General features: G+C 40.9%; 2 protein-coding genes across 3 annotated transcripts in view; one reads left to right on the top strand and one right to left on the bottom strand.

The window, feature by feature from the left end:
• RAD9B (RAD9 checkpoint clamp component B) overlaps positions 1-5010 on the top strand; it is a 49025-nt gene extending 44015 nt beyond the window's left edge. For both annotated transcript variants that reach the window (XM_046639768.1, XM_046639764.1), the window contains exon 11: positions 4015-5010. In XM_046639768.1, the coding sequence (XP_046495724.1) occupies positions 4015-4155 (141 nt within the window). In that variant the 3' untranslated portion in view covers positions 4156-5010. The remainder of the gene's footprint in view (positions 1-4014) is intronic.
• Positions 1-15765, bottom strand: part of PPTC7 (protein phosphatase targeting COQ7) — a 35892-nt gene that overhangs the window by 10548 nt on the left and 9579 nt on the right. Inside the window, exon 2 of the mRNA XM_046639769.1 lies at positions 5049-5228. Within this exon, the coding sequence (XP_046495725.1) occupies positions 5049-5228 (180 nt within the window). The remainder of the gene's footprint in view (positions 1-5048; positions 5229-15765) is intronic.

Raw genomic sequence — 15765 nt, forward strand, 5'->3', positions numbered from 1 at the left:
GTCTAAACAGGACCTTTCTTAGTTAGGCTCCACATTGCCAATGAACGTCAACAGTAACCTGACATTTAGTGAGCCACTAATGATCTGAATTCTTTCATCTGCAGACGCAAAAAACAATAAAAATGGCTGCTATATAACCACACTATTTCATTTCAACAGTGCTATAATCTATGCCAAAAGCTCAGAAGCGTGTTGTTGAGATATTAAGTTTTAACACTTAAATGCCAGAGTGAGAATGTTACATTTCCCTGGTCCTTCTCCTTAGTCAGTGGCAGGAAGCCTTCTCCACGAAATTCCCTAGCATTTAAGACGGGGCACACAACTATAATTTTTAACCAGATTTCCATCTGTTAAGGTCATGAAGAACTTTACTGGAGACTGACTCACTATGAAGTAACAAGACCTACTTTCCCAGGTAGCTTGTGAAATCAACCTGTTCACTTTACAGAGACTACTAAAGTCCAGAGGAAAAAACCACATTCCAAGCAGACAGCAAAAAGCTCCCACGTACCTTTGCAGCACAGTTGCACGACCCGCCCCAGACTGAAAGGCTGATCATACAACTAGGAAGGCTGCTTTCAAGTACTAAAATTTAAACCTATATCCACAGAAGAATGGCAAAAGAGAAGAATAAGCAGCTCACCAAGAAATACATGTAAATGGCCTGTACGCATATGAAACAATGATGATCACACTAGTAACCATTTTGCCTGTTCGTTTAACAAAGAGTCAGAAGAAGATAATGCACGGCGTGGGCAAGAGTGTAGGGAGCACAGGTACTCTCATTCCGTGCTGGTGAGAGAGTAAAACTAAACAATCTCCCTAAAGGGCACTAGAACCCTGAAAAATGTACATATCCCTCCATCTAGCAATTCCACTTGTGAGAATTTATTCTAAGAAAATAATTAGAGATGCAAACAAGACTTAAGGACAAAAACTAAAGTTGTTTAAGATCAGAAAGAACTGGAAACAACCTCAACATGTGAAATTAAGGGATTGGTTAAATAAATTACAGTACATTCATACAAGCAAGGCTATGCACTATCTATCATATAATATTCAGGAGTATAGACTCTGGAGTCAGCCTGCCTGCATCTGAATGCTGGCTCTGCCACTTACTAGCTGTGTGACCTTGGGCAAATTACTCACCCTCTCTGTGCCTCAGTTTCCTTATCTCTAAAAATAGGGATAACAGTAACTATTTCATTGAGTTGTTTGTGAGGATAAAATTAGTTAAATCATGTCAAACATTTATAACACGTAATACGGGTTAGCTATCTGATAGCCACTAAAATCGTGTTATAGAAATATATTTGAAAAGGAAAGGGCACTTAAGTTATCACATAAGCGAAACAAGCAGATGACAAACTAGTATTAAAGTTTCCTTAAAACAAAAAAGAATGTCGCACTTAAAGAGCCGCACATCAAAGAGGGCGACATTTACTGTGCCAAAAAGCAACAGTAGGAAAATCTGAACTGCTGACAGTTAAAAAGGAAAAGGAGCAAAATAAACAGGCTGTAGAAGCAGCTGTGTTAAACCCAGCACGCTGTCCTTTTCTAGCTGGCTGGTTGCTGGCAAGTCGCTGCTTCTCTCTAGGACTCCGTGTCTTCCTAACAAAACGGGGAGTAACAGTAGCTACAGACCTACCTCGTGGGGCTGTCGTGAGCACACAGTAGAGTGAATTCCTGTTACCATTGCTCTGTGCACAAACAGCCACAGAAAAATCAGGGTGCACGATCACTAAAACATTCAGAGTTTTCTAAGTGGAATTATTGGTAATTTAACTTTTGTTATTATTTTTTCCTTAATGAAAATGTGTAACTTAATTTAAAAACACCTAAATATAAGCATTTGTCTCACCGTAATGTTCAAAATTCTGTTTCCTTGCTGTCTACAGTACATGCATGGGTACTAACCTGACCTTAGAATGCTAAGCTGTCTACTCCCCACCCATTACACGTCAAAGAGAAGAAAAACAGTGATGTAACCGGCAATGCCGTCAGATGACCTGCTCCAAAGGTATACATTAGAGCTAAGGTCACCAATCACTCTGGCTAACTCAATGCACAAAAACTCCAATCATTGTCATCAATAGAATCACCACACAGAAGATCTTCTGAAAGCTGCTGGCATTAATCTGAAAACGAAAAATGACAGATGAGTAGCACAGCCTTGAAAATTGTGCAGCAGGAAGGACTCATGTTGACTCATCGTTACTCACTGACAAACCCAAGCTATCATTTTGCTACCCTTATGGCAGTAACTGGCTGAGTTGGAAGCAGAATGGTCCTCGAGAATGACAGAGCTTTACCATGCAAAGCAGCACCACTGGAGGCCAGCGCGGCCTTCCAGGATCCTCTGGGCTTGGAGTGCGCACGCTCCTCCTCTGCCCTTCAGTTACTGACGTGTGCATGTGGCGCAGGCCCCGACAGCCTGACGCGGAGGGAAGCTCATCATTCTTATGTGTTTGGAGAGGAACAAGCAGGCAAAGAAGAGAAGAGAGTGCTGAGAAGGACCCTGCTGGATGTTCAGACGACTGACCAATCCGGACAGGCACAAGCAAATCCCTCACGCGAAAATGGAGATATTTTTATCACCCTGCCCCTCATTTTGTAAACTACGACTAAGCCTTTTGTGCAGCAAAGAGAGAAAGGGATAACCTTATTAGGACTGACCCCTCAAATTCTTAAGATATGTTGGCTCCTTAAGACGTAAATCCACTTAAGGGTTTCTGAGGAAATATATGTCCACAATTAGCTGGTGATGCCAACCCAGATCTAAACGCAGATAGAACTTCTCAAGAAGTAAGTGGTTCCAGCTATGAGCTTGCCCTTTACTATATCTCACAATTGTCTTATAGGCTTTTTAGCAATCGCTGGATTTTAAAAAAAAAGGATTACCTAATCTTGTAAAGTTATCACTATTCACAATTATATCTGCGTTTCAGTAAAATTCAGCAGCCTGTCTTGGCCAAAATATGCTTGAGTTTAGTTACAAACAACTTAGCGATGTGTGATAGGTGAGAGAGAAGTGTTTGGGTGTCAAACATGGTAAAGAAGGATTATTTCAATGTGTCTTTTAGGAGAAAAAAGTAATTATAATACTCAGTGTAAGAAACCTCTATGTCCTTACATTTATTTTACTAAGATCTTCCAGTTAGATGAGGGTGAATACAAGGGAAGCAGGGATAAAGAAGAAACACAGCAAAAAATAAAGCTTTCAAAGTGCAAAATCAGGATAGTTGTTTTGTAACTGGTTATTCCAAGTCACAGGAAATGCATGGGGCAGAGTCGGCAGGAGGCTCATGGGAACATGCAAGAGTCAGGCCCCTGGAATCTGTGCTGACAGGCTCTCTGCTAGGTGTCAGGCTATTCGATAGTATTCTGCAATGTCTACTTTTCCTCTTTCCAACAACATGTTTCTGAGTTAATACATGAAGCTTTAAGTTGTTCCTTTTCACAAAAAAGATCTCTCCAGGGGCCGCCCCGTGGCCGAGTGGTTAAGTTTGTGCACGCCACTTCAGTGGCCCGGGGTTTTGCTGGTTTGGATCCTGGGCGCAGACATGGCACCGCTCATTAGGCCATGCTGAGGTGGCATCCCACATAGCAGAACCAGAAGGATCTATGACTAGAATATACAACTATGTTCTGGGGGGCTTTGGGGAGAAGAATAAATAAATAAATAAATAAAAGAAGAGGGGGAAAAAAGATCTCTCAGTTTAACATATGAAGCAAGGGGGTCAGAGGTTAAGTGGTTTCTCATATGGCAAATTGACGAGAGGTGCTAGAAATAGAAACTAGGATGTTTCACTGTGCCAGGCAAGTCCAGATTACATGTCCAAAATAGTGGATTAAGACAAAGCGGTATAGTAAAACCTCAAGACAAGTTTTCTCTTCACTTAGAAGGAAAACAAGATGATTAATCACCGCAGGGAGAAGACAGAAGACAGTGAAGACAGAAGACGGCAGCGTGATGAAAAGAACCCCCCTTCTTACAAAGGATTTAAATTGCAGGCAAGATTCTACAATGCGGGGATCTCCATCAACACTAAGCAGAGGCTGATTTTAAATGTGGATGGCAACTGCAAGGAAGGCCTTCTAGTAAGCAGAAAGATGCTGGCAATTAGCAGAAACTTAATAACACCCTTTCTGTGAGTCTGCTTAGAAGGCTGGGTAAGTTGTTGGGCAAGTTCCCAGGAAACCATTTAACAAACAAATGTAGAAGCTGGGCCAAAAGATGCTCCATTAGCATACCAGATAAACCAACACTGGGTATTTGTAAGTTTTCTAAAGCAAGATTAACAGGGATCTGTTTGGTGCCATGCTATTTCATGGACTAATCAGCTAACCACCAGCACCCTGGGGTGCCTGTCTGCATCGTGAACTCCCCACAGGTAATCCAATGAATTTTACCTGCTGGACCCACCCCTATTCTTCCTCCCGCAGAAAGAACTGCTATCCTGAATTATACAACCACTTGCTTTTCTTTCTTTTTTTATCATTTATTTTAGAATCCCAACAATTGGTTTTACTTTCTTATGTTTCTGAACTTGAAATATATGGCATCAGACTGTTAGGTGGTAGCCTGCAATGTCCTCTCTTCCTTCAGCATGTTCCTGAACACTGCATGCAGCTTTAGGTTGTTCCTTTTCAAAATGTGGTTTTCTGCTATAAATGGACTTTTAGGTTGTTCCCAGTTTTCTGCTATTATAAACAATGCTACTATGCACATTCTTGTACCTATCTCTTGATACAAAGATGTGCAAGAGTTTCTCTAGTCTAGGGTATAGACTCACAAGTGGAACTGCTGGGACATACGATCTGCTCACGTTTAACTCTACTCTGTAATTCCAAACTGTTTCCCAAAGTGGTTGTACCTATTTACATTCTCTCCAGGAAGTATTAATATTCTGGTTACTCCATAGCTTCTCTATCAAACTCTGCTTAATAGGAAGAGCCTTGGAGAAAAAAAGCTGAGCCAGTAAGTGATTTTCTTGTTAACCATCTTCTGGGCTTTAAAGAGGAAAACACACAGGATATCTACTTACCGAGCAAAGGTACTTTATTTTGCAGCAACTCACAGTAGCTCGTGGTGAGGATTCCAATGGGATTACTCGGGACAAACCGTCCTTCTTTTACTAACCGTTCACACGTCCGCATTAAAGTCCCTGAGAACTGAGACGGATCAACTCCATAGTCTCTCCATCCTCCTACACCATCTGCGACCCCTAAAAAAATAATCACATTTAAAGGATGTTCTTACCAGCTTCTCAGGAACTCACCCCTGGCCCCTCCCAACAGTTAATTTTACTACAAATTAGTACATATATTTACCCTGCAATTCCGAACGAAAAATGCTCAAGTTTACTGTATTTTACACTAACACTCCACTTTCTCTACTTAGAATTTGATCTTTCATATACTGATGAATAAACATGTGAGCTGCCACAGGGTGGCATTGCCTACCAGCCAAGAATTCAACTTCAGCAGAATTATCATCTTTGTATAGAAGTATCTGAGTTATTAATCTTTGTTGTACTTTATAAGAAGGAAAATTGATTTTTTTAAAAAGTGCTGATGCTTGTGATGATAAAACTGAGCCAGAGCTGGCAATGATTAAGAATACCAAAAGCAGCAAGCATCACATATTGTCCGGTCACTGAAGTGCTTATCCCCTCCCCTTTCCTCCTCCTCAGAGACAAGCACTGTCCCGTACAGGGCTGTGCTGCCCAAGGCGACAGCCCTACCACACGCGCCGCTGAGCACCTGAACTGGGGCTGATCCACACTGAGAGGTGCTCTAAGTAAAAACACACACTGGATTTTGAAAACTTAGTATGAAAAAAATGGTACAATACCTCATTAATTTTTATATTGAATACATATCGAAACAATATTTTGGATATAATGTGCTAAAGAGAATAATACACTATTGAAATTAATTTCACCTGTTTCTTTTTATTTTTAATTAATGTGAATACGAGGAAATGTAAACGCCATGTGTGGCTCACACTATATTTCTGTTGGACAGCGCTGGTACAGAGATTTTTCACGGGTCCAAAGAGCTCTTGGTGAGTTCACAGTCTGCCTGAGACTCCTTTCTCAAGAGGAAACTAGTGTTCAAGAAAGTGAGTAAGACATCAAAGTCAACACCACAGCATCTCCTATTCAACTCCCTGCAAAACACCAAGCTAGTTATTCAACATTAAAATCAACTTCTGTCCAGTAAATTCAAACAAACAGAGGATGAAAATGTCAAATACATATACTAAGGCCTTAAATGACAATATATGAACCTTTCTGGAAGACTCTATAAGAAATGTTAATAGCAACTGTTTTGGAAATAAAGGACTGAAAGTGATCTGTGAGCAAATGGGAGATTTTAGCTTTTTACATTTCACACTGTTCTATATCATTTGAATTTTATTTTCACAATGAGCATGTATTTTATAATAAAAATATTAAATTAGGGATTTTATTTATTCACTTAGTTTTTGGTGAGGAAGATTGGCCCTGAGCTAACATCTGTGCCCATCTTCCTCTATTTTGTATGTGGGACGCCCCCACAGCATGGCCTGATGAGCAGTGTGTAGGTCTGTGCCCAGGATCTGATCCTGCAAACTCCAGGCCGCCAAAGCAGAGCATGCAAACCCAACAACCATGCCACTGGGGCAGCCCCAGGGATCTTATAATTTTTAAGGTTTTCTGAGCATGAAACATCCTCCCCACATACACATTTACATCTTTTGTACACTCAACTTTCACACACATTTTAAAGAACATATTTGGTACAAAAGTAGGAGAGTGCCTATATATGCGTCCCTGAAAACCTGGCTGAACGTGAAGTGGATGCATGAAACTCTATTTTTCTGGTGATGGCATTTATCAAACAGAAATGGAACACATCCTGAAAAAATAAGAGGAATAGAATTGGAAGACTGTAAAGAGGGTGACAAATGACTTATCACTATTGGGGCAGCAACTTTCCTCACTTTTTGTGATCAACCAATAAGCAAAATTTCACTTTGGGGCAATTCCAAATTAGTTGATTAGAAGATATGACATCTAGGATTTGTTTCAAAATAATAGGGGGCAAGAGTGATGGAGGAGTAGATGAAACAAGGTTGGCCAAGAATGGATAACAAGTTGAATGAGAGGTACGCTCATCTCTCTACTTTGATATATATTTGAAATTTTCCAGTATACAAAGTTTAAATAGTAACAATGATAATAAGAAAGGAAAAGGATCCTTCTGCCTGCTGTGTGGAGGGCATGAGTGGAAAAAAGGGATGAGTCAGGAGTCTGTGTCAGTAGCTGAGCTGTGAAATGGTGGCAGTGCAGTCAGAGCACAGGGGTTTCAGATCCAGCGAGACAAAAGGACTCACAGGTGGACTGGACGGGGGACAGCAGCGGCGGGGCGGAGGGGGCGGGGGAGGGAAAAGGTAGCATCAGGGATCACTGAGCTCCCCCCTGCCAGGAAGAAGGATCACTTCTCTCTGTGCTGTTAAGCAGCTGTGAGGCTATCTGGAAATTAAGAGAATTTAAGATAGTTTGATAGGAACTTCTTTTGAGGAATTCTTATTTCACTAAGGGTAAGATTTTACCACGATTTTAAATGCAACAATTTGTGTTAAAACCCAGAATGCAATTATAATCCTTGCAACTCCGATGAATCATTCTTTCTTTCCAAACTACTGCCTGCTTGAGAAGAGTTTCTTCTTAACCAGTCTCTGACCTAAGAGCCACAATTAACTTTAAATACCAACTGGTTTCATCTACAAATACCCTTCACAAGAAAACCATTAAAACCTGAGATACGGTGAGAGTCAATCCTGGCACTCACTAAGTTATCTGTCAGCAGGTTACAGAGTCTGACCTGACACCGCCCTTCAACATTTAATCAGACTTCTCCCAGAATGGAGTGCAAGCCTGAAAGCACCTGTTTGCTTTTATCTGGGAAAAAGAACCCAGGCAAAATTCCATTGGCCAAATCTCTTTAGGGGAAAAAACAGAGTCAAAAAGCATATAAACTTTTCAATAAGGCTGTAGGAAAAAAAGCCTAAGTATACATATATAATTTACTTACAAAGAACAAGTTATATAATAGGAAGAGTCGTATTTGGGATTAGAATCAGGCTAAAACCAGAATAACCTACCACACGTACATTTAAAAGCTAATCTAATTCATATTAGGCAATTATTTCTAGAAGGAAATGAATATTTCGTCTCTTGCATAAGCAAAAGTTTGAATCCACAGAGAGAGAAAGCACCTTTCAAGCAGTGGAATTAACCCAGATATAAAGGGAAATTTCATTCAGGGGTAAAGAAAACAACTGGTAAAGGAGAGACTGCTTAAGATCTCAAAGAGATCAAATAGCAAAGGGTAAGATGATTCCTAAGAGCAAACCGAGGCTACAGTGAACACTAGGAAACTGAGGGCCGAGGAGACCCATCCTGCCTCTGAGCAGCTCACCTTCTGGTGGGTGGCCAGGCTACTCACTCACACAGAACTGGACTAAGAGCTCCCAGAAATGCTACGACAGAGCAAGCAGTTAATGCTTATGGGGCTCTGCGAGAATGGAGCAAGCCTTCCCTCAGGAAGTGGCATTCAAATTAGGCCCTGGAAGGTAAGTCAGATTTCCACAGGCAGAGAAGAGTAATGAAAGGACAAGATGGCAGATGGCTAGGTGCAGCTGGGGCTTGCCTGAGAGGGGAGGAGCTGAAATATGCAGGGCAGCAGCTGAAGTTGTGGAGGGCCCAGAACTGCGGTCCCAAAACTTTAAGCTTTCTGCTACAGACCTGCACTGTCTCATATGGGAGCCACTAGCCACATGTGGCTATGAGTTTGAAATGTGGCTAGTTTGGATTGAGATGTGCTGTTAAACGTAAAGTACACTCTGGATTCCAAAAACCTAGTACCAAAAAAAAAGGTAAACTATCTCAGTAATAGTTTTATATTGAACATGCTGAAATATTTTAGATATACTGGGTTAAATAACTATATTAATTGAAAGTAACTGCATCTGTTTCATTTTACTTTAATGTAGCTACTAAAAAATTTAAGATTACATATGTAGTTTACAGTATATTTCTCCTGAACAGCACTGCTATAGATAATAAAAAGTCAACAAGGTTTCTGGGTACAAGTGATATAATCCAATCTATATTTTAGAAAAATAATCCTGATAGCAGTGGAGAGAATGGGTTGGGAGAGGTTAGAGGTCAGGCATTAACTCCAAGATTTGAGGTTAGAGGTAATGAGAAAAGTAGAATAGACAATCACTAGAAATACAAAGGGATGAATACGGACACCTGGGCTCTCTATCAATAGGTTCCTGGATTTCAGGAATGAGTATTGATTAGATGATTCTCCAGTTGGCAATGCCTTTAGAAGATACGGAATTCTGTCTTGGGTTTGCTGAGTTTCAGGTGCTAGCAGGGCATTTTTGTGGAAATGTTCTGCATGAAATCAGGAACTCTGAGTCTGCAGCTGGGAAGGCAACTGGGGAGAGACCTTTGACAAAGACCCAGAATTGACACCACAGGGGTGGATGAGATGCTGAGGGAGAGTATAGAAAGTAATAAGTTCAAGGAGTTTAGGGGGATCTTATCTTAGGAACGAGAATTCCTGGCCAAATAGCTCATTTGTTAATCGCATCTTACTCTAGGCATCAAATTACAATCACAGATATGATAACTGATTAAGTTTAAGGAACAGCCAAGTAATCTAGTTTGTCAGAATGACATAATTTCTTTAGAGGTGAAGCTGAAAAGGTGGGCTCAGTTAATAACGGGAAAGGCTTTGAACGCCAAGATAAAGAGTTTGCACTGAATATAGAAGCTATTTCCTTTAATTCACTGTAATCATCTTATGTCTCCATTAATAACATTCTGTCAGCACAGGTCTAGCTTAAGTGTTTCCTTCGACCCGAAATCCAATTAAAACCATTAACAGATTAAGATAATGGTTGGTTACATATCTGAAATAGCTAAGCAAAAGGCTGAGAGGAGTCTACAGGGCACAGAAAATTCCTTTAGTTGTACCATTTATGTGGAAACGTCAGTTTTATGAAGTGGGAAATCAACTAGAAAATATTTATGATATTTATAATTTTATACAATATTTTGTTATATAAATTTTGTTTGCTATAATATTTTAAGTTTTCAATAGACTTTTTCTAAAGTGAAGGGTTAAGAGAGGAGAAAGAATAATCCTGGTGTGTATCCCATCATTTAAATGTATCTTTTTATAAGAAGAAAATTCTTAAAGTAACACCCAATTTCACATTTCTAATTAACACATTTTTGTCTTTGCCTTAGTTATAATCATATGAAAACAAAATTTTGCTGTACTTTAAGAAATCACTTAGCTTTTTATTAACAGAATTTTACTTAATAGCTTTGTTCTAGGCCAAAAGTTCAAGGAAAAAAGGCTTGGTAAGCTGAAATTGTGGAAGCTTAAAAATCTTATGTTTCCAATTGCATATGGCCACTTAACCGTGGAGTTGCAAAAGGCTCACCTTGAAAGACACTGAACTAAGCTAACACTAGCCTGAGTCTCCCCAGCACTGTCCTCCGTTTATCAGCCATCGGCATGAGGCTGCCATTCCTCCTAAACCCTTCCTGCCACACTCACTTTCAGACTGACATGCAATTAGTGGCAAGGCAAACATTCTCCAGGAGAAAGTAATGCCCAAAAAGCAAATACTAAATTTCAATTTTAATATAAGCATCAGTGAAGAAAAATCTGGCAGATCTCATCCAAACATAGGCTCTGGCAGAATTTCAAACATTAAGCAGCAACCAAAGGTAACAGCTTTATCCCTTGCATCTTTGATGGTCCTGAAGCACTCCACATCGGGCTTCACACTAATGAAGCAAGATGGTTCTACAGGGATTTTTCTCCATCAATGAAACACATCTCCTATCTACTAGCATGGGTACTTGAGAGTGAATTGCAACTCCGGAGAAGAAACTAAGTAAGAATCCGGCTGGACCACAAGGGCTGAGCAAGAAGAGCAGCAGGAGACCCGGTGCACGAGGAGCGATCTGGTTTCACACGCTCCGCAGCGAGCGCCCCCCTAAGGACGAGCGATCAGGCGGTATTCAGCTCGGTGCTGCGGCCCGCTTCTGTTTAGATGCAGAGGCTCTTCTTCAAAGACTATCATCTAGCGTTTGCACAGCCAGCCTTGCCTGTCTACAACATCACAACATGAAGCATGATAACCAGAGAAAAAGGAGACCGAAGTATAAACTCAATTTCTATCAAATGCAACAGATCACATTTGTATCAACATTTCTGAAACCTCAACTATTTGGGCAATAAGAACACTCCCCTGTGATTCAGGACTGTGAAATGTTGTATCTGCAAATAATTATCCCAAAGGGAACAAAAGGCAGGATTACTGAAAAAATATATTCAATAGTTGAGTTATTCAGAAAAGTACAATTTGCTTTGACTAACAGTCCTTTCAGTTCTCTAGAGGTGAAATTATACAGATTATGATGTTCTTCCTGCCTTAACAAGCAAGTGATAGATTCCCTTTGCAACCACTCTGCATTAATCACAACGAAACTCGCGTCTTCCGATTCTCCAGAGACTTCGTCTACGTCAAGAGCTCAAGGTCTCTAAGCAGAACTGCTAACTCAAAAGCTGAGGCAACGGAGCTCAAAGGATGGAAAGGAAGAAAGATTCAACCCTGTGATAAAATGTGTGAAAATGGACCCAAATGCTAAAGAAATGGAACTGTCCAAGACAGTTAACAAAACTCAAATATGGCCTCAAAGCAGGAATAAATGGTCAATTTTATGTTTTAGAATTCCAAACAAAAGAGTTATTCCCTTTCTAGCTTAATACACATGAAATCTTTTTTTTTTTTTAAAGATTGGCACCTGAGCTAACAACTGCTGCCAATCTTTTTTTTCCCTGCTTTTTCTCCCCAAATCCCCCCAGTACATAGTTGTATATATTTTAGTTGTGGGTCCTTCTCTAGTAGTGGCATGTGGGATGCCGCCTCAGCATGGCCTGATGAGCAGTGCCATGTCTGCACCCAGGATCCGAACCAGTGAAACCCCGGGCTGCTGAAGCGGAGGGGGCAAACTTTACCACTCGGCTACAGGGCCGGCCCCATGAAATCATTTAATAACTAATCAAATTAAAATGCACATGCATACATACACACACCTATTTTCCAGAACACTCCACTAACTAGAGATGGTAATTTCCAGCAGTTGCTTTGTCCCAAAAAGCAGTGAAAAATGCTAAGAGGATTAGGAAACGATAGTGTGAGGGCAAAGAAACTCAAAGTTCACCTTTTTAAAATAAAAATGTTCTTCTTCTAACTTTAGCTCTTCTGTTTAAATACCAAATACCTAATGTGGAATGATGTGTTTTGGCTCAATTGTGGCTTGGGGCCCATGGGTATCTTATAGACTTGGGTATGAATCATTGCCTTCCTGCCACACCAACTGCAGAGTTGAAGGTGAAGTCACAGAAAAGTCACTTCACTCCTTTCTGGGCTGCAACAGTATCTTCCTCAAATGCTAAATGCTGGTAGCAAAGCTTTTTGGACAGGAGGAAGCAACAGACAAATCGTCTCGGGGTGGGGGGGTCACACACTGTAAATTACCAATCGTAGAGACAGGGCCCATAGTGTGTTACAGAATTAAGGGCTTCTATTAAAGCTAAGGCTTCTATTAGTTTCTAGATATTAGGAAATGTTATATGTAGAACACCTAATAATTTAATGTTTAAATAAGAAAGAACAGCAATTAAAATCCAACTATCTGATGTGTGCCTACTTGTACTGCCTTTGAGGCTAAGAGAAAATTTTTCCTTCTGTTTATAACTTTATAAGATTAGATCTAGAATTCTGGTCTTAAAGGTTAACCTAATATTTGTGACAATTAAACCGTATATCCTTGACCTAACCCCAAAGAGGATACTATTTACCCTCTGCTTTCTTCACCCCTCCATAAAAATGACAGCTGGCCTTTACTAAAATACCACCCTCTGGGAGAGGTCAGGAGTCACATGGAGCCCTGGCACAAAAGCGCCTTTTTTAAAATGAGAACATAATTCCTTTGAATAAGCCTGCCGGGGGAGAACTGTCCCTTAGTTTCTGAACACTGGTTATATTTTTCCTACATGTTGTTCAATGAAGTAATGATCTCTGAGTAATAGGACAATTTTTTCTTTTTCTTTTCCATGCTTTCCCATGTTACCAAGTACATGTTACCCTTATGGGAGGGATGACAAAAACTATACAAATCCAGTCAGAACTACATTTTACACTTACATTTAATATTAAAGTTATTCAACACATTTTATTAAACATTTTCTATATGCAAGACATGATGACAAAAGGGAGCTAAAGGGATTTACAAATAGCAAAAGATTTCCTGCCCACAGCAACTTCAAATCAAATGGTAGTGACTGTGGTAAGGGAGGAGGCTTGAAGAGGTTTAAGATAAAGGGCTATAATAAAACAAAATAAACATGCACCAGTAAAAACAAAAGCAAGGAAGATCAGATTACATCTAGCTGAAGGAATGAGAAAAGCATCCATGGAGAGAAGACATGTCTGAGAGCTCTGAAGGATGAAAACACGAGCTGTAGGGGAGAAGGCTGAGGACGGAGGCACTTCGGGCAGGTCCCTATGACTCTGGCTAATAAGGATGAAGCGCAAGTCATAAAGGTGCAGCAGAGAGAGCTCTAAGAGCAGGGAAGCCCGACCTGCAGCTAATGCTGTTACACCTCTGCCAGGCACCGCTAAGCGGCACCAGCCCAACAACCACCGTGGGAGGGAAGGCATTCAGGAGGTCCCGGGAAGAAAAGGGCTGGCCCCAGGCCACCAAACTCCTTGAAGCCCACTGACTAGTGCAACGAGGCTCGCTGAGGCCATTATTTGCTTTAATTAAGGGGCTTTGCTCAACTATTAGCCTAGGAATAGCTAGTAACTAAGTAGTATTCAGACTCAGCAAAGATCACTTCAAGGTTTTCAATGATCATTTCTGACTTAAAAGGCAGTGTACACATGCGGGGCAAGGGCACAGGCTTTGGGGTCAGATCCTGGTTTGAATCCCACCTCCAAGACTAGGATGAGGAGCACTAAGGGTGCCCTCGGGCAGCTCTCTGAACTTCAGTATCTTCAGCCGTGAATGGGAATAACATCATGGACATCACAGGGCCGGTGTGAGGAACAGAGATAACGTGTTAAAGAGCTCCTGCCATAGTCAGCTCACAGCCGACATGCAGTAAATAAAAGTTATGCCTCTCTTGAGGAAGACCAAATAACAGCACATAGACCAGTCTAGCCTGTAGCAATCAGAAAACAGTCTTTGATCAGTGTTTGTAGGCTACAAAGCTCTACAAACACTGGTGTGTGGTCACAACCAAAAGACAATTCCCACTCACAGATGATGTATGAAAGATGAGTGGTCCATTCAGCTTTTTGAGCCACACATCCACCACCATTCAATATTCCATTAAACATTTAACAGTAACATTTTCAAACACTAAAGAACAAACATACATTTGTTTCCAAAAAACACACAAGGAAAAAAAGATTCACCTATACTTTGAAAATGAATAAGCTTTCTTTTTCCAGACGTAACTCTGAAGTACCCTTATTTGATAAATATTTCTTAGGTGCCTGCTGTCTACTATGTGCCACAGCTCATTAGAAATTTCTCACTTTAAGTGGGAAATCTTATGACACTTAGTAATACATAAATGGGCCTAAGCATGTCCTGAGGTCACTAACCGCAGCACCTCTATCATGACTTTCCTGTCTCTGTTCTCCCTCTTCACATTGGGACCCTTCAGGGATGAGGCCCTTTCACAGTGCTAACCATCGTTTCATCCACAGGGGCTGGCCTCGGACCTGGCACAACAGTTCTCAATTCTTACTGCGCATTGAGATTACTCGTGGAACCCAAGCCCCACCTCCTGAGTCAGTATGTCAGGGTGGGCGTGGGCGTTCCAGCAAAGTAGAAAAGCCAAACTGCACAGGTGCTTCTAATGAGACTCATTGCTGGAGCACTCAGAACTCGATAAAGGCCACTGGATGCAAGCATCCTGCCAGCCAGATGATTCTGCCTCTGAAGTCCCTCTTGCACCACGCAATCCCCGTTTTCTGTTTCTAAACTTGATCTTTCTCTCGCATTTCCTAACCCAACCCACCCACACTGTTAGGCTGGAAACCTTAAGGAAGCTTCCAGATGCAAAACCTCAAAGCAATTTTTCTTTCTTGCTCACCTTCTTGGTCCAATTGTCACTAAGTCCTGTTGATTCTATGTCTGCAATGTGTCTGAAGTCCAACTACTTTCCAGGGCCCTAGTTAAAGTCCTTTCTAGCTCAGACTATTTCAGTGGCTTCCTAACTGGTCTTTTGCCTCTTGCTCTCCCATTATACCCTCTGTATCATTTTTTTTCCCTACAAGATCGCTATGTCCATATTACTCTTCTTGTCAAATACCTTCCACATATATACTTACTTCCTTGTATATGTAAAAACATTCTCTAGAAGGATACACAAGAAACTGGTAACACTGCTTCCTCTTGAGAGACACCTCCCAGGGAGACAAGGGTGAGAGGGAGACTTCACCGTGTGCTCTTTTCAATTTTCTACCATCTGAATGTGCTGCCTCTTCAAAAACAACCAGACCAAACTCAAACAACAAAAGCAAAAACATCTTCTATAGCTTTCCACCAAAAAACAAAACAAACAACACCCAACTCCTTACCATGGCAATTGTGACCTCCA

Source organism: Equus quagga, chromosome 15, assembly GCF_021613505.1.
Source record: "Equus quagga isolate Etosha38 chromosome 15, UCLA_HA_Equagga_1.0, whole genome shotgun sequence".
Classification (NCBI taxonomy): domain Eukaryota; kingdom Metazoa; phylum Chordata; class Mammalia; order Perissodactyla; family Equidae; genus Equus; species Equus quagga.